Source organism: Symphalangus syndactylus, chromosome 6 (assembly GCF_028878055.3).
Source record: "Symphalangus syndactylus isolate Jambi chromosome 6, NHGRI_mSymSyn1-v2.1_pri, whole genome shotgun sequence".
Lineage (NCBI taxonomy): Eukaryota > Metazoa > Chordata > Mammalia > Primates > Hylobatidae > Symphalangus > Symphalangus syndactylus.
In genome coordinates this window covers 147,081,271-147,107,085 of record NC_072428.2, presented here as the reverse complement: position 1 = coordinate 147,107,085, position 25,815 = coordinate 147,081,271, and the positions used below count along the sequence as shown (strand labels likewise).

General features: G+C 49.4%; 1 protein-coding gene across 5 annotated transcripts in view; it reads left to right on the top strand.

The window, feature by feature from the left end:
- The window catches only part of PTPRN2 (protein tyrosine phosphatase receptor type N2), a 987,645-nt gene that overhangs the window by 936,903 nt on the left and 24,927 nt on the right, over positions 1–25,815 (top strand). For all 5 annotated transcript variants that reach the window (XM_055269741.1, XM_055269742.1, XM_055269740.1 and 2 more), the window contains 4 exons: positions 11,380–11,499; positions 12,633–12,799; positions 17,924–17,977; positions 20,432–20,496. In XM_055269741.1, the coding sequence (XP_055125716.1) occupies positions 11,380–11,499; positions 12,633–12,799; positions 17,924–17,977; positions 20,432–20,496 (406 nt within the window). The remainder of the gene's footprint in view (positions 1–11,379; positions 11,500–12,632; positions 12,800–17,923; positions 17,978–20,431; positions 20,497–25,815) is intronic.

Sequence of the window (25,815 nt, the reverse complement as noted above, 5' to 3'; positions counted from 1 at the left end):
GGAGACATTCTGAGTCCAGCTGGCATAAGGAAAGGGGGCTGGGGGAAGAAAGGAAGTCCTGTTGATTGAACTCTTTGATGCCAGGCCCTGGGCAGGACTTCCCATATGCGATCGCATTTGGCCGAGCCATTGACCCTGCGATGACGCCATCGTGAGCCTCCCGTCATTCCACCTCATGGGGTCCCCGGAGGCGTCAGATTCACAGAGGCAGACAGTAGGGGGTAGTGGCCAGGGGCTCAGGGAGGGGACAGTGGGGAGGGGCTTGCTGGGGACAGGGCTTCCATTTGGGAAGATGAGAATGCTCTGAAGAGCGTGGTGACGGTGACAGTTGTAGAACGGTGAGAAGGCCCTTACTGCCGCTGCACTGTGCGTTTACAAATGATAAATTATATGTTAGGTATCTTTTACTACAATTAAAATAGAGATATATAGAGCGAGCCCAATTCTACCCAGGATGAAGCTGTGGCCCAGAGAGCCATAAGGACCCACCCAGATCCACACAGCTGGTGGGAGGCAAAGCCCATTCTAGACCCAGGGGTGTCTCTTCAGCACACACACTCCTTGCAGATGAAGAAGGCACAGTGATTCATGAAGACATCTCTATAAACAGAAAAGAGAGGTCCGGCTGCGGTGACCTCAGCATGACCAGAGTAGGTGTTGTTTACAGAAATACACGTGTGCATAGTCTCAAGTCACAGAATATGTGAAAGTCAAACTCCTCAGAGACAGGAGATAAAGTGACGCTTTCTCCAGGTGCCGAGACTTCCCCATGGGAAGTGAGGTCTGCACCTTCCCGGGGACGTGGCCGCATAGTGCGTCCCCGGCCCCGTCATGTCCTGGTGCACAGGGCGGCCGTCACAGAGAAGCCCCTGCGGGCAGGACTGTAGCTGGAGGATTAGGACTGCCGGGGAGGCAGGGGAGGGGGCGCGGGCATCGATATTCCATCACGGACCACCTCCCTACCGCCTTCACCTGCTGCGCCACCTTCCACCACACCCTGTGCTACGCGGCTCGCGTCAGCCGAAGGGAGTTGGCCACCCGCCATCCCCCCTTTCCTGTTTTTAGAAAGAGCTGCAGAATTATGTGCTCTTCTTCCAGAGAGAGCTTCTGTGTGTCACCACCAAATACTGGCTGTGCCCAGGCGATACACAACAGCTGTTTCTAAACCAGAAATGTAGGCAGCATAGTCTGTCACGATCAGGTGCGGAGTGGATGTCTGCAGATGTGACATAGAAAGCCAGGGTCCTGGAGCCCAGGCACAGGGACAGCCACCGCGGGAACCCAGGCATGGGGACAGCCACCATGGGAACCCAGGCACGGGGACAGCCACCGCGGGAACGCAGGCATGGAGACAGCCACTGCGGGAACCCAGGCACGGGGACAGCCACCACAGGAACGCAGGCAGGGGGACAGCCACCACGGGAACTGGCTCCCCGTATGGGAGGCTCAGCCAAGAGGACGACTCCAAAGTTTAGCCTTGCCTCTCCTGTCTGATGAACAGGCTGCCTTTCAGGACGGAGTCAGACACAAGCAGCTCCCCTGGCCCCCAGAGAGAGCACAAAGCACTCGCTGAAGTCAGCAGGTGTCCCGCTGGCATCGGATGCGTGTTGACTCTTATTGCACATCAACATTTTATCAAGAAAAAGGTGCACTATCAATTTCTAGTTTCCACTTCTAAAAGTATTCTGTGATGAAGCCTCAGCTGGGGGGATATGTTTTCTCGTTTCCAAATTGATAGGCTTGATATAAATACAGCTTTTTATTATTTGGCATCTGTGGATCATAGTTCTTACTATGGTTAAGAAAATAACCTGAACTTGGAACTGTGGAAGACCCAAAGAATGTAGCGGTGCTTCCTTCCAACTGCCTGCCAGCCACCCGCAGCAAGGCCGAGGTGCAGGAGAACGACAGTTGAGAGCTGACTGTCACTGTGCAGGGCCGCCCACCACCCGGCACAGTGGCTCATCTGCCTGTCTGTCCGCCTGTCCATCTGCCCGTCTGTCTGCCTGCCTGTCTTGTCTGTCTGCCTGTCTGCCTGTCTTGTCTCTGTCTGCCTGTCTGTCTGCCTGCCTGTCTGTCTGTCTGTCTTGTCTGCCTGCCTGTCTGCCTGCCTGTCTTGTCTCTGTCTGCCTGTCTGTCTGCCTGCCTGTCTGTCTGTCTTGTCTGCCTGTCTGTCTGCCTGCCTGTCTTGTCTCTGTCTGCCTGTCTGCCTATCTGTCTTGTCTGTCTGCCTGCCTGTCTTGTCTGCCTGTCTGCCTGCCTGTCTGTCTGTGTATCTGCCTGTCTGCTGTGTCAGCCACTGCGCTAGTCCAGGCAGGGGTGGGTGGGAAGATGGCAGGCCTGGATTCCACACCATGCACTGTCTCTGGGCAGCTTCCTTGATCAGCCCAGGAAGACCACTGCAGGCATCGCCATCAGCACCACCAGCAACCAAACCTCAGACATCCAGAGATGACCCTGGCCTGGCGTCGGTAGAGGGGATGGTCCTACACCATCTAATTTTAAAAACTGTTTAAATCCTCCAAAGATGGCATCTGCTCAGCCCGAGCTGGTTCACGGCCCCCAGCTACTAACAACCGTTTTAATGTTCCCTCGGCATGTGGGAGGCAGGGCCCTGAGTGTCCAGGACAGACCCAGGATCCAGTAGCGGGGCCCCTGTGTCTCCAGGACAGACCCAGCATCCAGCAGCAGGGACCCTGAGTCTCCAGGACAGGCCCAGTGTCCAACAGCAGGGGCCCTGAGTCTCCAGGACAGACCCAGCATCCAGTAGCAGGGGGCCCTGAGTCCAGGACAGACCCGGTGTCTGGCAGCCTCTCCTTTCTGGTCAGATGGGTCCAGCCCGGGGCCACGGTGTCTGCTCTGGGTCCTTGGTTACCTTAAGTGGTCTGGCTCCAAGAACATGAGAATGTCCCCCAGTCCCTGCGGCTCCCTAGTGTGAGTGAAGACTCAGCTTGTTCATCATCCTGTTCCACCCCCTGGACAGTGACTGGCAGACGAGAGGGAACCGTCTGCAGATCTCACTGACTCTGGAGTGAAGAGAGACTCAGGAGGTTAGAGGGAAATGACTTCGGAGCCTGCTACCTCACAGATGGCTTGATTTTAAGGCACGTTACTTGATTAAAGGGAAGCGTGAGAGTTGTGTTAATTCTTAGTTAATTTCTTAGGAAAAACTTGATTTTTCATTTCCCTGATTGATAAGTACTTTAGCCACATGCCTGAGGCTTTCCAGGATGTTGTTATATTTCAAAGGTTTGGTCTTGCTGGATTTTTTTCTATTCGTAAATTCACAGATCTTTAAAGGTGAAAGAAACTGTTTCTCACGTTATCTTATCTAAATTTTGGGTTTGAAACCTGTGACCTCAAAGCTTGTCTGTGGTTCTGCTCGGGACAGCACAAAGATGGTCGGTCAGTCTCTCGCCACACACGTGCAGAATTTAAAATGGGACTCAAGTAGAAAGGACAGGTCCGACTCTCCTTTCTGACTGGTTCTTACGGCTCCAGCTGACAACAGCAGGCTCTGCTGCTCCTGTGTGTGACTGGTTCCCAGCCTCTGCCCAGCTCCTCCCCTCCCCACTCATCCTCCCCTCTTCCTCTTCCTCGTCCTCTCTTGCTCCACAACTGGATCTGATGCATTTATGTCAGGTCCTGATCTTGAAAAGGAAAGGCCGCCCAGTGCAGCAGCTCCCCGCAAGGAGACCAGGCGCATATTTAACCAGGAACGTGAGCACAGGCAGAGGCCACAGGGAGTCTCAGTGACGCCTGTGCCAGATGATTTCCTGTGCGGGTCCGATGCCTGATCACAAAGTCATCCACGGCGGTCACACAAAGGCTGGGTGGAGAGGAAGTCCAGTGTGTGAGTGTGCATTCCCACCATGAGAACCCCTACGCCGCAGGGTGGCCACACCCAGCCACACGGGGTCTGCTCGCACACACGCAGGCTGTGCGTCCTTCCCGGAGAACACAGACCTGACTTTGGTGGAGTGGCAAGTCCTCATTCTGAGGCCTTCCTCTTCCTCCTGGGCAGCAGTACTGCTGGTGGAAAAGTCCCAGAGGTTGCTGCAGCTGCTCCTCAGGCTGGGATGGGGCTGCGAGGCGGCATAGGTGTCGATCTGATAGCGGCACAGGGGGGTTCCTCCCGCTGCCCCCCATCAGCCTTTCCGTCAGCAGTACTGGTGTGTGTGTGGGCTACGTCACCTCATCGTGTCATCCCTAAATGAATCCCACACTGACATATTTGTTTACTAAAAAAAAGCCAGGTAGGTGCACCATGAGTTGGTCATGGACGGCATCACGAAGGTTTTGTCATCCTGCGTCGGGTTATATTACTGTGTCCAAAGGTGTGTGTTGTGACCTGGAGCCTGTGACTCTCACGGAACCAGAGCCACAAAGGCTGAAGCTTCATTTCTTAGGACTGTCCTCTGGGCAGGGTGAGAGCAGAGTTGAAGGTTTCCCCTGCAAAAGATGTCATACACACTATTTATTCCTCTTTAATCTGTCTCAGACCACACAGTTTAACTTCCCAGCATCGGTGAGCTCCTAAGGAGTGAAATACGAGTGTTTTCCCATTAACTGACTCCTCATCCTTTTAAATTTAGCTGCATCTTCTTTATAAGTCTAAACCTCTGTTCAGCCCACGAGAGGATGCTCACAACAGAAATGAGCAGAAATGAGCTGTGCAGCAGAATTGCGTGGGCCCCGCACCTGCTCTGGAGGAAATGCACCTCATGGCAACCGCTTCAGCGGGATGCAGTTACCATGCTTGTTTTTTTAAAAACTGAACACTTGTCTGTACATTTAAGCAAGTCCTGGAGGACTTCTGCCATGCAAGCCTTTGATAACATTTTCTTTCGGTTATCTTTTTTTATGTAAATATCCAAATGGCCTCTTAGAAATGTGAATTGTTTTCAATGAAGCATCTGTTAGATGCCGTGGAGAGTAGAAAAGGTAACTGGACTAGGATGGAGTCTTTAAAGAGATGATAGTCTGGCAGAGGAAAGACATACAGGCAAAGACAAGACTAACACAGGCAGGAAGGGACACATCACAAAAGATCTAAGTAGAAGGAGGAGAAGCTTTCCTCCTGAAGGGGCCCAGGGATGTTTTGTAGAGAAAATGGCCTGGCGTTTCACTATTTCCGTTTTTTGTTTTGTTTTTCAGAGATGGGATCTCACTGTGTTGCCCAGGCTGGTCTTGAACTCCTGGGCTCAAATGATCCTCCCACCCACCTCAGCCTCCCAACTAGCTGGGACTACAGGTGCACACCACCACATCCAGCTCAAATGTTTCACTATTTCAGATTGATCACCTTCCCTTAAATCAGGTCTCAGTGGGGCTTCAGAAGAGCTTTTTTAAAGAGTGTGTGTGTGTGTGTGTGTGTCTGTGTGTGTGTGCGTGTGTGTGTGTGTGTGTGACAGAGTCTCGCTCTGTCGCCCGGGCTGGCGTGCAGTGGCATGATCTCGGCTCACTGCAACCTCTGCCTCCCAGGCACAAGCAGTTCTCCTGCCTCAGCCTCCTGAGTAGCTGGGATGACAGCACCCACCAACATGGCTAATTTTCTATTGTTAGTAAAGACAGGGTTTTGCCATGTTGGTGAGGCTAGTCTCGAACTCCTGACCTCAAGTGATTCGCCTGCCTTGGCCTCCCAACGTGCTGGGATTAGAGGTGCGAGCCCCTGTGCCCAGTCGAGTTGTTTTTAATTGTAAATGTTTAAGGTGCACAGCCTGATGCTCTGACACACGCAGACATCGTGAATGATGGCCACGGTCAAGCTAATGAACACACGTCTCCTCGCGTAGTTACCGTTTCTTTGTATGAGGCGAGAGCACCTGAAGGCTAGTCTCCTGGCAAATCTCTGTGCCCAACACTCTTATGAACTACAGTCACCATGCTGAACGCCAGGTCTCCAGCATTCAGCTGTCCTCTACTCAAAGTTTCTACCTTTGGATCAGTCGCTCCCCATTCCGCCCTCAGCCCCAGGCCCTGGCAGCCCCCCTTCTACTCTGTCCCTGAGTGCGTCCTTTTTAGGTGCCACATGTGAGTGAGATCATGGGGCGCCTGTCCTTCTGTGTCTGGCTTATTTCAATTTAACGTTGTGTCCTCCAGGTTCATCCATGTTGTCAAAAATGACAGAAGTTCATTCTTTCCTAAGGCTGGATAACATTTCATTGTGTATATACCACATTTTCTTTATCCATTATCCATTGACGGACATGTGGGTTGTTCCGAATCTTGTTTATTGTGAATAGTTCTGCAATAAACAAAGGGGTGCTGATGACCCTTCCACACACTGATTTTATTTCCTTTGGGTCTATACCCAGAAGTGGGATTGCTGGATCTTACGGTGGTTCTGTGTAATTGTTTGAGGCTCTCTATACTGGTTTTATTTATTTATTTATTTATTTATTTTGAGGTGGAGTTTTGCTCTTGTTACCCAGGCTGGAGTGCAATGGCACGATCTCGGCTCACTGCAACCTCCACCTCCCAGGTTCAAGAGGTTCTCCTGCCTCAGCCTCCTGAGCAGCTGGGATTACAGGTGCACGCCACCACGCCCAGCTAATTTTTGTATTTTTAGTAGAGACGGTGTTTCACCATGTTGGTCAGGCTGGTTTCGAACTCCTGACCTCGTGATCCACCCGCCTCGGCCTCCCAAAGTGCTGGGATTACAGGTGTGAGCCACCGTGCCTGGCCCTCCATACTGTTTTCTGTAAAGGCTGCCCTCACTCACATTGCTACCGTGTAGTGTGTAAGGTTCCCTGTCCTGCACATCCTCTCCAACACTTGCTATCCTCCTCTTTTTGGTGGCAGCGATCCCAACAGGCGCGAGGTGCCAGTGCACTGTGGTTTTGATTTGCATTTCCCTGATGGCTGATGACATTCAGCCCCTTTTCACATACCTGCAGGCCATTTGTCTGTCTTCTTTGGAGAAGTGTTTGCTCAGATCCCTTGCCCATTTTTAGTTGGGTCATTTGTTTTCTTGTTTGTTTGCTGATTAAATACTTTGCACTCAAAAAGGACCTAGAGTGAAGAGGCCCTGTGTTCCTCTCCATCGGTGTTGATAGGAAGCGTAGGCAGGGTGGGCATTGTTCCACGCCTGTGGGTGATTTGATGGGTGAAGGCAGAGAGTGAGGTTGCAGCGAGTGCGTCTGTTGCTAGGGCTGACATCACAAGGTGCCACAAACTTGTTGTTTTAAAACAACAGGAGGGCATCCCCTCGCAGTTCTGGAGCCTGGAAGTCTGAGATCCAGGTGTGAGCAGGGCCACGCTCTCCGAAACCTGCGGGGGAAGGTCCCTCACGGCCCCTGCAGCATCCCGTGGCCGCCTGCCATGAGGGCTGTGGCTTGGGTGGCCACAACGCTCCATCTCTGCCTGTCTGCGCATGGCCGCTCTCTATGTCTGTGCCTTCTCGAGGTGTCTCCCTCTTCTTCTAAGGACACAGTCACGTTGGATTGGGACCCATCCTCAGCTCAGTTGCATCTGCAAAGATCCTGTTTCCAAATAAGGCCGCATTCACAGGTACCAGGGGTTAGGACGCCAATATAAGCTGTGGGGAGGACAGCGTTGAACCTGTAACAAACAACAATATGGATTTTAAATCTACAGTCAGTAAACTTACTCAGTTGGGTCAAACAGCAGCCGAAGTCTGCATTTCTTGTTCCTGGGGTCACTGTCCGAATTACTGAATTTCTCCACTTGCTGCTGCTGAACAGCTGTCAGGAGACCCCACAGCAAGCTGCTGTGTCCCTGCCAGGCGCGTCGAGATGGGTTAGGTTCACAGAGCCTGGCAGCAGGCTTTAACCCCAGTGTTTGATGGTCCCCGAGAATCACTGGGCTGACCACTTCCATTCCTGCTGGAATCATAAACAGCAAAGCGCAACATCGCTCCCCTCCCCACCCCAGGCCCACAGAGCTGGCACAGCTAGAGCCTTCAAGGGGGATGCTGAGGCCTGGGGACGCTGCATTGCAGAAGAAGCATGTAAAACGGGGGGGCGTCAGTTCTCCTCCAAAGCGTGGTGCCGGCCATTCACGCTTGGGACCCAACACCTGTGGCTCATTTTCAGTCCTTATTAGTGGCTTTGGTTCGATCCAGGGATGGTGGTGCCTGCTTCTGCTCCAGGAAGAGTAATCCCAGACTGTAACTCTGCAGTCTGAGGGCATTGTGGGCGGATATGGAACCCCACAGCGCCCAGGGACACTCTGCCACCAGCTACTGTCGGGGTCTGTCCCCTCCAGCACCTCCAGCCAAGTGCCTGACACAAAACAGGTGCTCAGGTGTGCAGGTGCTTAGCTGTTCAGGTGCTCAGGTGTGCAGGTGCTGGGCTGTGCAGGGGCTCGGCTGTGCAGGTGCTCGGGTGTGCAGGTGCTTGGCTGTGCAGGTGCCGGGGTGTGCAAGGGCTCGAGTGTGCAGGTGCTGGGGTATGCAGGTGCTGGGCTGTTCAGGTGCTCAGCTGTGCAGGTGCTGGGCTGTGCAGGGGCTCGGGTGTGCAGGTGCTGGCGTGTGCAGGGGCTCGGGTGTGCAGGTGCTGGGGTTTGCAGGTGCTGGCGTGTGCAGGTGCTTGGCTGTGCAGGGGCTCAGGTGTGCAGGTGCTGGGGTGTGCAGGTGCTTGGCTGTGCAGGTGCTGGGGTGTGCAGGGGCTCGGGTGTGCAGGGGCTCGGGTGTGCAGGTGCTGGGGTTTGCAGGTGCTGGGGTTTGCAGGTGCTGGGGTGTGCAGGGGCTCGGCTGTGCAGGTGTTCGGGTGTGCAGGTGCTGGGGTGTGCAGGTGCTGGGCTGTGCAGTGCTCAGCTGTGCAGGTGCTGGGCTGTGCAGGGGCTCGGGTGTGCAGGTGCTGGCGTGTGCAGGGGCTCGGGTGTGCAGGTGCTGGGGTTTGCAGGTGCTGGCGTGTGCAGGTGCTTGGCTGTGCAGGGGCTCAGGTGTGCAGGTGCTGGGGTGTGCAGGTGCTTGGCTGTGCAGGTGCTGGGGTGTGCAGGTGCTGGGGTGTGCAGGGGCTCGGGTGTGCAGGTGCTGGGGTTTGCAGGTGCTGGGGTTTGCAGGTGCTGGGGTGTGCAGGTGCTGGGCTGTGCAGGTGCTGGGGTGTGTAGGTGCTTGGCTGTGCAGGTGGCCATGGGGGCTGTGTTCTCTTATCCTTCACCAAACAGGAAGTGCTAGAAATGGTCATTTCTGGAATTCAACAATACAATTTTGTTAACTGCCTATTCCAATGAACTGCATTAAGATTAAATAAAGACCCTGGGTCATTATTTACTTCCTGAGACAGTTTTAGATTTCTCAAAGATCTGTGACACCAACCAATATTAACTTGATTACATCTGAAAAATCCTGTATCCAAATGAGGTCACATTCACAGGTAGACATGGGTTAGCACTTCCGTATTTCACCTGTCAGCAAAGACCAAGTCAATGAGAAAGAAAATAGTGAAACTTCTCCCTGATTAGAAATTGAACCTTTCTTGACTGGGATTTTTACTGATATTCTGTATTCGTACCAAAATCCAAATTAACTTTTTGCGATGTATTCTGAGGTTAACTGGTCAGGCGCTGCTGTTGAAGGCTGGAAACAGATGGAGAAATGCCGTAGTTTTCCTCCTAGATTGAGTTGCCATGTACCGATTCAAAGGAACACAAGATAATGTAATCAGATCCGTGAACAGCTTGTAATATTGGTACCCAATTGGGCTCCCTATTTGTTTGATTTAGTAAATTCCCCTCTCTGCTTTTATACACAGTGACCTAAAAAGAAATATTATTCCCCAGAGCGCCTTTGGGATTGTTTGTTTAAATTAAGTTTCATTTGGATTTAATCTTAACCAAATCTTCAGAGAGCCGGGAAGGCGCCCCATAATGAAGGGCGGTCGAGAGAGCCAATGAGTGCAGCTTCCAGGCCGTGCGGATCCCCCTACTCGACGGGGCTCCGTAATGTCACACTTGGGCGGCAGGGAGCCGAGTGCCAGATGATTAGTTTATGGTCTAGATCATTGTATTTTTATTACACTCATAAAATCTGTGTTTTTCCTCATTTTCGTAATGGCTTCCATGAGCTTCTCCACCTTCTGAAGGCACATTAAATTGTTATGTGATGGAAGTACCGATTTGGAGGAGCAGGTTTGAAAGCCTCAAAAGCCTGGCGTAAGAAACATGTTTTGAATTCTCATCTTGTTGTCGGGTGGGCACTAAGGAAAGAGAAAGTGCGTGAATTTGAGCATCATTCTTATTTATTTGTGGGCTTTTCGTAAATACTTCAGTTGGTTCCATTAGCTTCTGATGTAAATGATACACAGTGAGGTGCCCTGAGGATATTGACTGTTTCAGCCCCATGAGAACATAAATCAATACAAAAAAAGGAAAATGTCATGTTTGTGTCTGATTTTTAAAATATAAACATGGAATTCAGTAACGTGCACTACGATGACAGCATTTTATATTTGAGATATGAGGGTTTTTTAAATAACAAGGTCTTAATTGGATTTTTGTATCCGTTTTTAAAAGAAATCGAAACTGTCTTGGATACCAAATTTACATCTAAATGCAGTTGCTTATAAACATTTCTGCCAAGTTAATGTAACCCATTGCAGAAAAAGCAGACCTCTCTTTACTCTATAATGTAATATGCTAATAAAAATCTACAAATGCCACATCGGTGTGCCCCACAGGATTCATGGTTTTGGGTAATTAGGCTGTAAATGTTAAGATGTAGGTTTATAGCCACAAGTAGCCAGTTGTGTTTGCAAAGAAGCAAGGTCAGAGGACTTTGTGTCTTTGTCATTTCTGTGGGTTTAAATGTGCTTTTGTTTATTGTGTTTCAATGTGGCTAATAAGAATTAGTAAATCAATTTGGTATTTGCTTTAATCTGAATAGTGTTGCCATATTTCGGTATAAACAAATGAAATTGCAGCAGTACAGTACTGCTTTCCGTGATGTACTTTGAAAAGAAGCCTTTCGGAGGCTGCTTCTGATAGGACAGCAGCTTCACAAAGCAAAACGTTTCTCTAGGTGAGCAAAACGATGCGAGCCACCAGCAAGCAAGGGTGTCGGCTGAGTTCCACTTGCACCGCCTCAAGAAGCGCTGGCTATTATGTGTGGCGTTATAGAAAGTTTCCTTTACAGATCAAAAGTTGGAAAGCCACACAGCTGAACCTACACCTGAGGAAGCTCTAAATGGCATGGGATAAATTTGCGGGGTTTTTTAATATTTCATGGAACATGTAAACTATGGGCCAGTGCATTCAGAGACGCTCGGCAGCTGCGGAGTAAACACGTCTGATGAAAATGAAATAAATATCCTGTGAATGGAATAAATTTGGACTGTGCTTCCGAGTGCAGTAATTACACATGTCACGCGGTGATGAGACAGTCACACCGCGGCCACGGGCCTTCTTTGTCCGCAGATGGTATGGGAGAGCGGCTGCGTGGTGATCGTCATGCTGACACCCCTCGCGGAGAACGGCGTCCGGCAGTGCTACCACTACTGGCCAGATGAAGGCTCCAACCTCTACCACATCTATGAGGTACTCCGACCAGAGCCACCCAGGCCAGGACCCGGGCCCCAGCAGCCTGGCCCGATGCAGGGAGGCTCAGCGCCCCCCATGTTCAGGGGACGGAGGCTGAGCCACCCCCAAGGGCCGCATGCCCATGTGCATGCTTCACACGACTACGTGGTCATGAACCAGACCCTGGGAATGTGGTGTGGTTTTTATTTTTTAGATTTTCTAAATCCAAATGCTGACAGAGTAGAAAAAACATTCGCCTCACAGCGTGGTCCCGGTCCCATATAACAGGCCTTTAAGTGGGGTCCATTTTTAAAAGAACCCGGCGCACATCCTTGATGCCAGCGCCTGAGCCATGTGGCCTCCCCGTGGCTCTGCTTGGAGTTTTGTGGCTGGATCATGTGACCTTTTTATTTGAGGATAACCTGCTGACCAGTTTATTTATCTGGCTGGATTTTCTGCCCCCATCAAGAAGGAACTAAATAAACATGAGTGATTAAGCCAGCACTAGAACGCACGCTCTGATTCTGTTTGGCATTGAAATGAGTGAGAATGCCACAGCCCCACAGTAGGAAGCGAGTTAGAGGCTTAAGTGTGAACCCTAAACCACACAGCTGTGGCTTCGGGGTTCCTGCAGAAACGCTTAGGCCCGGAAGTGCCTGCGCTGGGGTTCACATCAGCGCGCCTCCGTGAGCCTTTTGCTTTTCCTGCTCTAGACCCAGGTGTGCACATCTTTACGACGGAGTCTCCCTTAGAGTGGAACCATTTAGCAGAACACGTAGTTGTGTCGCTGCTTTTGTTGAAAAGTGTAATTTTTCTCTGGTTCTTTTTTTGAGGGTTTATATAACATGGACATGCAAAAGACAAAAAGTAGGATAGTTTTGGATTGTAACTCTTTGAAAAACTATTTGACGCTTAAGCCCCTAAATAACATTAAGCACACACACTCGCACGGAGCTATCTTTAGTGTGTTAACACTGGGAAGGTGGGAGGGGGCCGTGAAGCCGAGGGAACGCACCTGCGCTGTAAAATGTGCCCTCTTCGCAGCACCCCCTTCTCTGGTCAGAGGTGGCCCTGGGCTCCTCAGTGCCTGAGGTTCGGTTCACAATGTCCACACCTGTCTCTGTCCCCCTCCCTCCTCTCCTCCCTGCCAGGTGAACCTGGTCTCCGAGCACATCTGGTGCGAGGACTTCCTGGTGAGGAGCTTCTATCTGAAGAACCTGCAGACCAATGAGACGCGCACCGTGACCCAGTTCCACTTCCTGAGTTGGTATGACCGGGGAGTCCCTTCCTCCTCAAGGTCCCTCCTGGACTTCCGCAGGTATAACGCACAGCCCGCCGGCACGGCAATGTGCGCCGAGTGTGCGGCAGAGGGGGAGCGATGCCAGGCTTCTGTGCTTCTAAGATGCCCCTCGCGCCGAGGGCAGCGTCTGTGTCAGCACCGCAGGGGGGAAGGGAAGGGAAGCGAGAGGAGGGAAGGCTCCATTAACCGCACGTGTTCATTGTGAGCGATTTTCTAGTTTCAGAGGTATTAGAATGTGAGGGGGAATAGGCATCTTCGAATTGTGGAAATAGGGCCATTATTTTTGATAAGATTCTTCAATTGACAAAGACCCTAAAGTGTATGTGCCACAGGATATTGATGAATAAAGCTCGGATTTTTAGTTGGATTCTCATCTGGCTGCATGGGATGAAAGAGGTAAGGAGCGCAGGCCCAGATACCACCCTGGGTGATCTTGCAGGAAAGCCCGGAGACACTTAGCCCGTGACTGTCTAGATTTTTAGGGCTATTTTGAAACTGACCTTTTTTTAAAAATTCAGTTTTTTTGTTCATTGCTCCAGTCAGCCAGTCACCCAATAGGCTGTCTGGTTTGAGAGTGTATTTATTGAACTGTTGAAATGAATGCTAGACTCCGTCTTACAGGAGGAAGTTGACAATGAAAAAAAGCAGCATTTAAGACCACAGCTTCGACTGTGATAAACAGTTGGTCCGCACTGGCTAGGTGGTGGTGCTTAGTGAATAAACCACCACAAGGAAAATGAAATTGTCAACAGCATCAATGACCAAGCTCTAAATTGTATAGAATATATCTTACATTTAACTGATCAGAAGTCTGCCTATTGAGGAAAAGAGATAAATATCCAAACAACGAGAATAAGAACAGAAAATGCATTTTAATCCAGTGCCATGCCCCACTATCATAAAGTGACTTGATTCTTAACAATTACTCACCCTTGAGGCTACAGTTATGTAACTGGAGGGAGGTTAACAAGATAAGGACTGTCATAAAGAAGCCGTTTTTGAATTCTCTGTGGAATTCTTGAATTTGTGTATTACAGATTCTGAAGCTTATTATGATACAATTTATTTTGCCTTTTAGTCTACATTGAAAAGCAAAATACAGTTTTTTGTAATTTGAATCAATAGCAATCAATCAGGAGCCTCTCCAAGGAGACACATGAATCTGGTGTCACAGCCACAACACACACTCAGTGGCCCCTGCCTGCCGTCACCTCCCCTGGGGACGCAGAGCGTGGATCCAGAGTCCTGAGTACATCCTAAAACAACTACTGTACACAGTTCCCTCCTCGCCCACCCTAATCTCCTGGCCATTATGTACCTTCTCTCAATACAGATTTATTTCTAAAGACATACTATGTAGAAATCTTACATAATTTCCTGAAATAGAGTGTTCAAAAAACAGTCATTCTTGGCAAAATGGATGTAGCTACAAAGACGACAATTCATCTTAACACCCCGTCTTTGCGTTCATCCAGTGTGTTTGCACATATATGCATATGGGCACGTTGCTACGTCCATATCCATATATGGACTGGAACATATACATCACCAACCCTCAGTGTTTACGATTCATCACCAAGAAAAATTGGATTCCCAAATTTCCCTTGCTCCAGGGTCTGAGGAGATACAGCCTAAGAAGGTTTTTGTTAAATTCAAAAGCTAATGAACCCCCAGACATGGTTTTGAAAGCCACATCAGGGTAGAAAGCTTTTCTTGCCTGCCTTACCTGGCACCACCCAGCGTTTCAGCCAAGGCCGCCTTTCATGTGTTACCTGGACAGTGGGTGTGAGTGAACACATTCTCAGAAAGCTTCACGCTTAGACAAACATTGCCGGTGGCTGGTTTTCGCTATAAAATAGCCACCCCGATTTCAGCGACCGGAAAGGTGAGACCCCTTCTGAAGACACCGGCTGTCTTCATGCTGCAGCGTTTCTTATCTTTGAACAATAGACGACGCGTCCTCACTCTGGCCTGGCGCGTTCGCCAGGCACGGAGATGTGTAATTAAATATTTCTGGAGCCCAGAGGGAGCACATTTACACTTTAAAGAGAAACTGCTAAGAGATAATTAGCATCACATGTGAGGGCTTTGCTTTAAAAACTCTCTCTCTCTCTCTCTCTCTCTCTCTCTCTGTATTACTCTCTCCCTTCTTGCTGTGTGCAATGGCGCTCACTAACGCTGCTCACGGTAAAACGGACAAACCCTTACCTTGCCAGCTAATTAGCGGTGGCCAGTGTCATTTTTGTGATGTTGCAGCTAGTAATATGAGCCCAGTTGCATAGTCACAAAAGTGATCATTGGAAACTGTGACTGTACTGCAGGGGCGATGTGGGAAGCCCCTTTTCTGAGCCTCTAACGACCTCTGACCTTGCTTGCTGGTGCTTTGCATGACGGTGCGCTCTCGCCCGGTGACCCCTGGGTTGGTTTGTATCACTAATCGTTCTTTCTCAGTGAATTCCTGTTGTGGAAGTTTCTATAATATCAACTTTTCTTACTGTTGGAGACCTTTTGCTCACTGATGCTTTGTTCTGATGGAGTCAAATGAGACAGCTGTGTCACCTTCCTGAATAACTCATGGTCTACATCTTGGGTCAACCGGATGAACTCTTGTGTTCAATATGTCGTGGTTTTGCCTCTCTATTTGTGATGCTTTGCGTGTAATAATACAACTGCATGATCCTTTGTAAATAAAGTCCTCAGCCATGCCACACCCTGTATCTACACTGCACATGTCCTTGACTGCCTGCGGGTTTTTGTAAATAGGTTGAGCACAAGGTGGGGCTGGTACGGATATGAAAATTACAGCGAAACCTTCCCAAGGCCACCAGGCACAACATGTCAGAGAAAATGGTATCTTCCATACACCGTGAGATAGAGACAGGAGTTTCGGGAGCGGGGAAGCAGGTTGAGGCCATCGTAGCCACAAATTCACTGACTAGGAGCATTTCCCAGCCAGGGGGGTTATTACTGCCAAAGCAGGGTCTGACCAGCTATCCATGAGCCACCGCTGTCTACTGACTTCTTATGCTGCCTTTCCTCAAACCAGCACACTTTCTTAAAGGGTACCTGGTTTGGGATTTGGAGTTTGGTTTGTTTTACTGTCCTTTTCTTGTGTGTACTTGGTCTCATGAGGAAAAAATGAGCAACCCCTGGTGACTGGCAGGTGTGGACCCAGAAGCTGAGTTTAGTCTCTGCGTAGAGTGGACCACGAGGCATGAAACACAGCAGGAAGCTGGAGGAGCAGAACTGAGGTCATTCCCGTTTGCAAGATTCAGAGGCTGAGCCACGGCCAGTAAACTCCCCTGCCAAAGGCAAAAGGCCTTTCAAAGCAAAGCCACTCACCATTTGGTCTGATAGTTGAGCCTGCTTGATTCTACACGTGCACACGTGTGCACATACATGCTCATGTCACGCACATGCATGCAGTCTCATGCACACACACATGGTCTTTACCGAGCTGGAGGGCTTCCCACCCCCATGCTGGGATGCACCCCTGAGGCTTGGTATCCATTCTGTCATCAGGAGCCCTCGATGCTTTACAGCCTGAGTCAGGAATGGAAAATTGTAGAAGTAGACATGAGTGGGTCTCTTTTCCAACCTGTTTATTCTCCAGGGACCAAGATTGTTCAAGGCACTCTGGCATACAAGTGCTGTTGCCGTTAAGGAGTTCACTGTTGCATTCCCCGTCTCTCCCCAAAGCCTTCGCAACACCATGTGCCCCGGAACAATGACAAACGCCTCTAACAGAAACGGCGATGCGGCTCTAGAGGCCCTTGCTGGTTATGTGTGTGTCTGAGCCCGCCCCATTTTTGGGCATCAGCCTCGTGTTTCACAGACCAGAGGGCAGCACAGATCGAGTGTGTCCTGGCTAGGCTGTGGCCGCGGCCCATCTGCAGGTGGGCACGCCAAGTCCAGGCCCTGCAACTGCTCCTTCAGCTCCCGTGGTGCCCTCCAGACTGGGCGTTCACACTCCCGTCAGAAGGGCCTTGTTCTGGTAACTCCTCGGGCAATAGGAAGAGAGAAGGAGAAAGCTCCGTGGTTTGGGCTCCGCCGTATTCAAGCATCCCTCCGCTCATTGCTCACTGGACACTCACCTCCCCTCTCCCTCCACAGCCACCCTGCCCCTCCTGGCTTCAAAGGTTTGTAGCAAAGCACCAGTTGATGGAATGTCTACTTTCCACGGACGCTTTGGTGCTGGATAGGCAAGCCTTTGCAAAGAAACGAGACATTTCCCCATTTATGGTCCATACTTCCATTTTTCTTAATTTGTTTCTTGTAGGAGTTCACAAGCACATTGCAGAACACTCCCCTTCACACATGCTTCATTCCAATAACCCGAGGTTCTGCCTTTAATTTTACTTATTCAGAAATAGTTCACTGACAACTTTAACGGACTTCATAAACATGTTTCGTTGTTTCACTGAATTAAAAAAAAAAAAACCCGGAGTTTACACAGTGAATTTTAAATCAATCGTCTGTTTTGATTTAGGGGTTGGTTATGAAATCTTAAATGTATGCTCATTTCCAATTTTCACAACTTCTGATCTAAACTCTGCACAATGAAGTTGTTTGTATACTCAAAGTTATAAATATGGAAGGGACTTGTCTTGGACTTCATAGAGGTTTCTCCGTAATTTAGATATCCTTACCCAAAGCTGACGGGTCACAAATGCCCTTGAAGATGCTGTTTTTAGACAGTATGGAAATAACAGTTTCCAATATGATGTCTGGACTGTGAGAAATTTTGAGCATAAATTGCAAAACTCAAAAATTTTAGTGAAGAATCAAGATGTAGTGTAACAAAAGGTCAAGTCAACATAAGCAGAAACAGAAAGAGGAGAGCCTGCAGGGGTGGGGCGGGTGAGACAGGCCGGGAGTCCACTGGTTCAAAGCCTGGCACCCCTCCTTGGAAGAAGAAAGCAATGTAAAGGTGTAACATTGGTTTTAAAGCTCCGATTAATAACATCATGTTGAGAAGAATAAATGTTTGATATTATGTGTATGATTTTTATTTTCTCTGTCAAAACAAGCGATTGCAAAATGATTTCAAACACACAGACCTGTGGTTTGTTTTAATAGTTGTTTTGGATAATGCAAAGTCTTAGTACACAACTATAATTTTTATATCTCTTTTTATTTCAGAAAAGTAAACAAGTGCTACAGGGGCCGTTCTTGTCCAATAATTGTTCATTGCAGGCAAGTACAACTTTTAATGGATTAAGAAGTTTTGGTTACCTCAAAAAATAATCTATGCAATGAAATACAGAAGCTTAACTTTCTAATTGCTTAATAAATATAACTAACTGGCACTTCTAAAGGAAACCAAAAATATAAACTTACTTTTCTATGCCATTTGGGAAAATACAATTGGGCATTGCTTCTATTATGTCTGTATAAACTGCACATGGCTTGCTTTTTTTTACTCTATTGCCCACGCTGCAGTGCGATGGCATGATCTCGTCAGGCTCACTGCAATCTCCACCTCCCAGGATCAAGCGATTGCACCCGCCACCACGCCCAGCTAATCTTTTTTGTATTTTTAGTAGAGATGAGGTTTCACCATTTGGTCAGGCTGGTCTCAAACTCCTGACCTCAAATGATCCACCCACCTTGACCTCCCAACGTGCTGGGATTACAGGCATGAGCCCACCGCACCAGGCCTCACAGGCGTATTTTCTAGCAGCCCCTGGTGCAGTGTCCTGCCTTCTACACACCCATGAGCACGTCCTGCCACCTTACTTGTTCTTAAATCCTGTGGCGCCATGACACAGAAACATCGAGACAGTGGTTTCAGCCTGTTGCATTGTCTCAGCCACCAGGACGTTCAGCAGAGGCTCGGAACCCTCTGCAGATGGTGAGAAATGCTTGGGGCCAGTTATGAACAGGGACTAAATCTGTCATTACAGGAGGTACAGCCACCTCCAGTTTATCATGTGGGTTCAGGCCTCTGGGTAAAAATTCAGTGACACATATCCCTAAGTAGGTTAAAACCACACCAGTAAGAATAGATTTTACGCAAAGAAAACTCAACCTAATAGTACTGTCTCTGCTGGACTTGATACCCAACTCCTTTTGGTGAAGAACTCATATTCCATTTTTCTAGAACTGTCTTATAGAATGTTCCTCCTGCCTGGAATAAAAAGGAAACCTGTCTCCAAAGAACAAACACCAAATCTGTCAAATCCAGCCAAGAAGCATGTGTGTTTTGTGTGTGCATTCCTGTCTATGAGAGAGGAGGATGAAAATAGATTACGGTTGGTTATCCTCACAGAGCAGAGTAGAACATCTTTTACCCACAAATGTATCAAGACGAGCAACACTTAGTTGAAAGATTTTTGTAGTATATCTTAAAATATTCATGTGAATATATGCTGTGCATAGGAGACAAGTGAGAAAGGCACTCAGCAACCAGAATGCTCACCGTGGCCCTTTGAAATGAGCAGTGAGGGTTACGTGGCAGCCCAGGCTGACCGCCTCTCCTCCTTGGTGATGCAGTGAGGGTGTGAGGATGTGAACGTGCCATTTTTGAAACATTTACTGTCCCAACTGCAGCTTTTTTCAACCATTTGTTTGAGGAAACATGTTAAAGCCAAAATGCACTGATTCTTTACGAACAAAAGATCAACCTCTAGGCTTCCAGTCATTTCTTGGGATCGTAGAGGGCATAGAAAGCAGAACCGAAAGCATGATATCTGCTGGGTAGTCACATCTTTCTTGAAGTCTTGAAATGGAAACATTTATTCTTTTTCTGGAAAGTCACAATTGATTTTGCTAGGATTATAAATGTAAAAGGTCCTCTGTTTAAAAGCCAGTCATGGGTATGAGCACGAGCCCTATGTACTTTTAAGAAGGTCTCTCAAACTCATGCAACCCAGTGACAGCGTCTGCACGGGGGCAGGAAATGGCTTCACACATTCCTCACGAGAAAAGGATGATGCTGAGGCTACTCTTCTTCCAGAAAAAAAGGGAATTTTTTTTCCTTTGCTACTGTTGAAGTATTATTCAAAACATTTTTACAACTCTAGCCCAGATGGTAAATATTCCAATTATAGCTGGCGGGATGAGAAAGAGATGAAATGAGAGTGCTTCTTAAAGAATATGATTGAGTAACGACTGTTATGTCAATTTCTCCTTCTGAGAGGGAGGACCTGCGTTTAGAAAGGGTGACAGGCAGCCTAGGGGGATGTGCCTGAAGTGTCCCTGCCTGCATGAGCCAGCGGAGACCAGCCGCCCAGCGCCCTCCCCTCTCCGCTCGGGAGGTTGCCCGGCAACCCTAGAGAAGGCACCTTGCAGATATTTTCAATACAAATGCCATCAACTCTGACACAGTCAAAGGCTTAGTTCATTTTGTTCTGGCAAAATTTACCACATCTTTGGCCAAAGAGGGGGAAGCAAGTAAGAGGGAATCCCATCTGAGCACAGCAGCGCATCCCACAAGCTGCTCAGGGGCTCCAAGCCCCCAGCGGCCTCCCTTCTCCCCTCACTTGGATTCTCCCAGCCCGCGTCCTTCCTCCGCCTCTAACATCCGCCACCCTTCTTTCCTCTCCCGGCCCCACATAAGCATGAAGGAAATGGACTGTCACTAGCTTTGTTGTGGGTCGGGCTTCCGTGTGGACGGCAGGACTTTCATTTCTCTCCTTCTGTTGGCAGTGACGGTGCAGGCCGGAGCGGCACCTACGTCCTGATCGACATGGTTCTCAACAAGATGGCCAAAGGTGAGACACATACACTGCCGCTTTGTTGTGGCTCAGAGCTGGGATGGCGTTGCTATGGCAACGTAGGGTGCAGTGTTCACGGGAGGCCCTGGAAAAAATTCGCTGATTGTTGTCCCTCTGCTGGGCCGTAGGAAGGTGGTTTGCAGCAAGCACATCTGCTTCTGAGGCTGGTCCTCTGTTACCTGCCTCTGCGTGCTAAGCACGCAGTGGGTCCTCTATTACCTGCCTCTGTGTGCCGAGCACGCAGTGGGTCCTCTGTTACCTGCCTCTGTGTGCCGAGCACACAGCGGGTCCTTGACAGGTGTTTGCTGCATACGCTGCAGCATTAACCTCAGAGCCACGGAGAAGCCGCCCTTGGGTCCTTCAGTGTTGTTGCAGCACAGAACGTCGCTCCAGTATTTGGTGTAACTCCACTGTTGTTAAAACGGTATTCACACTAGAGTCACACTAAAAATATCCGTTAGTAATTGCCATCAAATGTCAATCACCCCATCTCAAATAGCCTTTCAGCCCTCTTTGTGAATGTCCTTCTTATCTAGGGAATCTCTGTGTGTGCTGTGGGAGGCGTTCCTCTCGGAGACGGCATGGGGAGTCTTAGACGTGAGGCCCCGGTGGGAGAAGGACAGGTTTGGCAGAACAGCAGCATGTGCAGACGGCATGGGGTGTCTTAGACGTGAGACCCCTGGTGGGAGAAAGACAGGTTTGGCAGAGCAGCAGCATGTGCAGACGGCGTGGGGTGTCTTAGACGTGAGACCCCTGGTAGGAGAAAGACAGGTTTGGCAGAGCGGCAGCATGTGCAGACGGCGTGGGGTGTCTTAGACGTGAGACCCCTGGTAGGAGAAAGACAGGTTTGGCAGAGCGGCAGCATGTGCAGACGGCGTGGGGTGTCTTAGACGTGAGACCCCTGGTGGGAGAAGGACAGGTTTGGCAAAGCGGCAGCATGCTCAGACGGCGTGGGATGTCTTAGACATGAGGCGCACAGTGCGAGGACGGCTCCAGCAGCAGCGTGGGAGAGCAGATCCGCGCACGGGTCTGGCTCTGCCAGCCATGAGGTTTATCACTTTGGACAGAGCTCTTAACCTCTCTGGGATCCAATTTTCTCCTACAAAAGCATGGGGATTGAGCTCTGGCATTTCTCAAAAGGTTGTCTCCAGAACACCCAACCTCTAAGGTCATCTCTTTAAATAGGGGCCAGAGAGAGGAGTCCCCAGCCAGGTGAGCTTGAGAGGAGGCACACACTGAGTCTGATCCTTGGGCATCACAGGGCAGGTGCACATGGAGAGGCCCCAAGGAGTCCAGGGCAGAGAGATGCGTCCAGCTTCCCTTCAGTTGGCGCCTCTGACACTTACTTGAGAAGAGTCTGCATTAGCCTTGCGATACCCGTTAGCGTCCCATGGAAGGCGGGAGGCACTGAGGTGTAGCACCTCACGGTCTCTTTCCCAGCTGTGAATAAACAATTCCCTTTGTCTCAACACACACGCGTATATGTGTTCATACAGAGACCTCCGCCTTCCAGAACATCCCATTCTTCATCACTGGCCCAGTGACAGGAGCAGGCATTGATTATAGAAATGAGTTTCTATGCACTTCCATGAATGCCAGCAATTTTAAAATAAGCATTTTCCTTACTTCATTTTCTTCTGGTTAAAAAAAAAAGCATAAATATGTGAAGATAAAACAACAGCCATGGCTTTACGCAGAAGGACTGGAGAGCCTGGGCACGTTCTCCAGCGTCTTGCAGCAGAGGGGAGGGCTGCAGCCCAGCCCCACACCCCACACCCACCCAACACCTCCAGCATCCTTTGCTGGCTGCTGGGGAGAAATGAAATCAGTTTTTGTGCCACCAAATATCATTTTAAACACCCAAGATTATTTAGTGGTGGGAATGTGCAAACAAAAACAAAATGCAAACACTCTGATAATACTTTGAATCCTTTTTTTGTTTTGTTTTGGATTGGATTTTGACACAATCCTAACTTTTTGTCATTTAAAAGTCCATTTTTTCCTTGTCCATTAATACTGCTGTGTCTTATCAAATATTTCTTTTCCTTTCCAAATTTACAGCTATTGGAGCTCAGAGCCATCCATGGAACTTGTATTTCTCCCCTTATCATGGGGCCTCCCTTCTTTCTGTCTCTCAGACATAAAGATTTTTCTCCTCTTAAACCAAAATGTCTTCAGAACGTTACAGATGATTTGATGTAAGTGTTTCTGACCAAGCCTATGTTTGCGAACGTGTGATGTGATGAGTTGCTGGGGGCACCTGTGTTTCCAGTGGAACCTGCCCATCCAGGGACCAGAAGCACAGGCAGGCGGCCTGATGCAGGTGGCCCCAGCGTGCATCTCCACAAGGACGGGATGGAGCCTGGGTTCTGAGTGGCTCAGGTTCACTCCACAGAGAAGGAAACATGGAGAAGTGTGTCGTGGCTTCGAGACCCCGGTGCGGGGGACAGGGCTGGCATATTGTCCAGGCACCTGAGCCACTGTTCACTGGCTCCATTGTGGCCTGGAATGGCAATTCCACTTTGAGAGTGGGCTCAGCTTTGGATAATACGCATGCAGCCATGTGGAACTGGCCAAAGAGGGCCAGCTTGGGGCCTTTTCTGAGATTGGTGACCCCCCTCCTGTTCTTGACCTGCTCCTCTTTCCCTGGAGTGTGTGCGGTGTGAAATTCTCTGACCCGGGTCCCGGGCCACGGTCTCAGGAGAGATCAAAGGGCAGGCGGCCCCTCTGCCGGCTGAGGTGGGCCATTCCCAGGCCTCCACACTGAGAGGCGCCGGGGTTTTGTTCTGGTGCAGGCTTGGCCCTGCCAGTGTGGCTGGGCGTCTTTGTCTGGCCTGAGAAGCTGGAGGCCCCCATTGCAGACCCAGCGTTTCTCAAATGATCAAAGGCCCAGAGCCCTGGACGTGAAACCTTTCTTCCCATTTCCCTTTCTGTAAAGGAATGCATTGCAGAAGACCAGAGAATGCCCTTCCCAAGCTTCCTGGACAGTCGGGCAGTGCCAGCGCTGATGTTAGGGTCCTCCAGTCCTGCGTGCAAGGCCTCTGCGTGCTTTTAGCTCCACCAGCTGCGGCCGCAGACAGCAAAGCAGCACTTGTCCACACAGCCCATCAGGGATTAAGGCCTTTGGGCCTAGTTTAAGGGCCTTTAAAAACAAACTCAGAATAGTTGAAGTTCTTTCTCTACTGTCTAGTTTAGCAGCAAGTAGACAATGATACAGTTTGGAATGAAAGTCAACGGGCTTATGTTCTGCAAAGAGTTTCGTGGCAGGAAAGTAGGCACCAATCTGTGAAGCGCTTACACACATCATTTCTGTTGCAGCAGATGCGTTTCTAACTCATCGATAATAGATGATTGTGTAGGAATCTGTTTTCAGGTAGCCTATTCCTCTCTCATTGAAGGGCTTGGCTCACATGTAGCAAAAAATGTTTTTTTCGAGCAAGATATTTTCCAAGGTTGTGCTTTTCACATTTTTGTCAGTGACTTCACTTACTGAGGGTATTTTTCTACTTCCCCACAATTTTTTAAAGGGATGAGGAGCAACCAGCACTGAGGGGGGCGCCCCAGAGATCAGGTCGGCTGAGCCATGCTGGGCGGGGTCAGGCTTCACTCCCCAAGGGCCAGCACAGAACTGCAGTGGCTGAGAAGTGTGGCCGAACTTCCACGGCATTCCTACCAGGGTCTGCGCCTGGGCCAGAAGAGGGTGCCTGTGGGGCCCCAGGTACCATGGAGGCCATGCCAAGCAGACGCCGTATGGCCCCCCAGCGGCTGTGGCTGTTGACAAGGTGCAGAGTCTGGGGGTACTCATTTCTTTTGTCTGGTAGGAGCCGCAGACTGGTAATTTTGGGTTCCAATATGAATCCCCACGGCTTGTGAGCCCATGCTGGAGTGACCTTTTAAACTTCAGCTGGCCAGGAGTACGTTCCTAAGTAGTCTCACGGCGTGAATGCGAGTGGACGGTGGGGTGTCCACACAGGCGTAGACCCAGCTCTCAGACTCAGCGACTGGACGCGGTACTATTTTGTCTGGATACACATCTCCTTGCCTACAGGGATGGATCGTTTCCGTTCTTCTTTGTTTCCATGAATCTGACTATACTACGCACCTCATCTAAGTGGAGTGATACGGCGTCTGCGCTTCTGTGACTGGCATATGTCACTTTGCATAATGCCTTCAAGGTTGGCCTGTGTTGTGGTGTGTGTCAGCACTAACTTCCTTTTTATGACTGACTTATATTCCATGGCATGGATGGACCACACTTTGTGGATTCATTTGTGTATTAATGGACATTGCCATTGTTTCCAGCTTTGGGCTGTTGTGAGTAATCCTGCTGTGAATGTGGATGTGCAGGCGTCCACCCCCATCCCTGGATATGTCCCTGGGGCGGAATCACCGCATCGACCATAACTCTCTTACCTCTTGGCTGTTTGATTACAGCCATCCCAGTGGATGTGAGTGGATCTCAATGTGGTTTTAATGTGCATTTCCCTAACAACTAGTGGTGTTGAACATCTTTTAATGGCTTATTGGCCATCTGTATATCAACTTGAGCAAAATAGACATTTCAAGTCCCTTGCCCATTTCTGAAGTGGGCTGTTTGTTTTTCTTGTTGTTGAATTCTATGAGTTCTTTATATATTCTGAATACTACTCCCTTATCAGATATGTAACTTGCAAGTATTTTCTCCCATTACATCGGAGTTTTTTACTCTTTTGATAGTGTCTTTGTTACACAAAAGTCTTCAATTTTGATGAAGTCCAGTTTTTCTTTTTTAAAAATATTTTTCTCATGGCTCACACCTGTAATCCCAGCACTTTGGGAGGCTGAGGCAGGTGGATCATCTGAGGTCAGGAGTTTGAGACCAGCCTGGCCAACATGGTGAAACTCAGTCTCTACTAAAAATACAAAAATTAGCCAGGTGTGGTGGCACATGCTACTCGGGAGGCTGAGGCAGGAGAATCACTTGAACCCAGGAAGCGGAAGTTGCAGTGAGCTGAGATCGTGCTATTGCCCTCCAGCCTGTGCAACAAGAAAGAAACTCCATCTCAAAAATATATATATTTTTTTATTGTGCTTTTAGTATCATACCCAAGATATTTTGGACAAATCCAATGCCACAAAGACCTTCTCCTATCTTTTCTTAGATCTCCTCCTATATTTTCTTAACTTTTAAGGGCAGGTCCAAGTAGTAGATGGAAAGTTGCCTGTGGGAAGCTAGAGGGGTCATGGAGCAGAGAGCCTGCTGCCTCAAGCATGTGCAGGAGCAAATGGCTCCTGATCTGCTGTGCGTGGTGATGCGGGAGCACATGGGTCCTGATC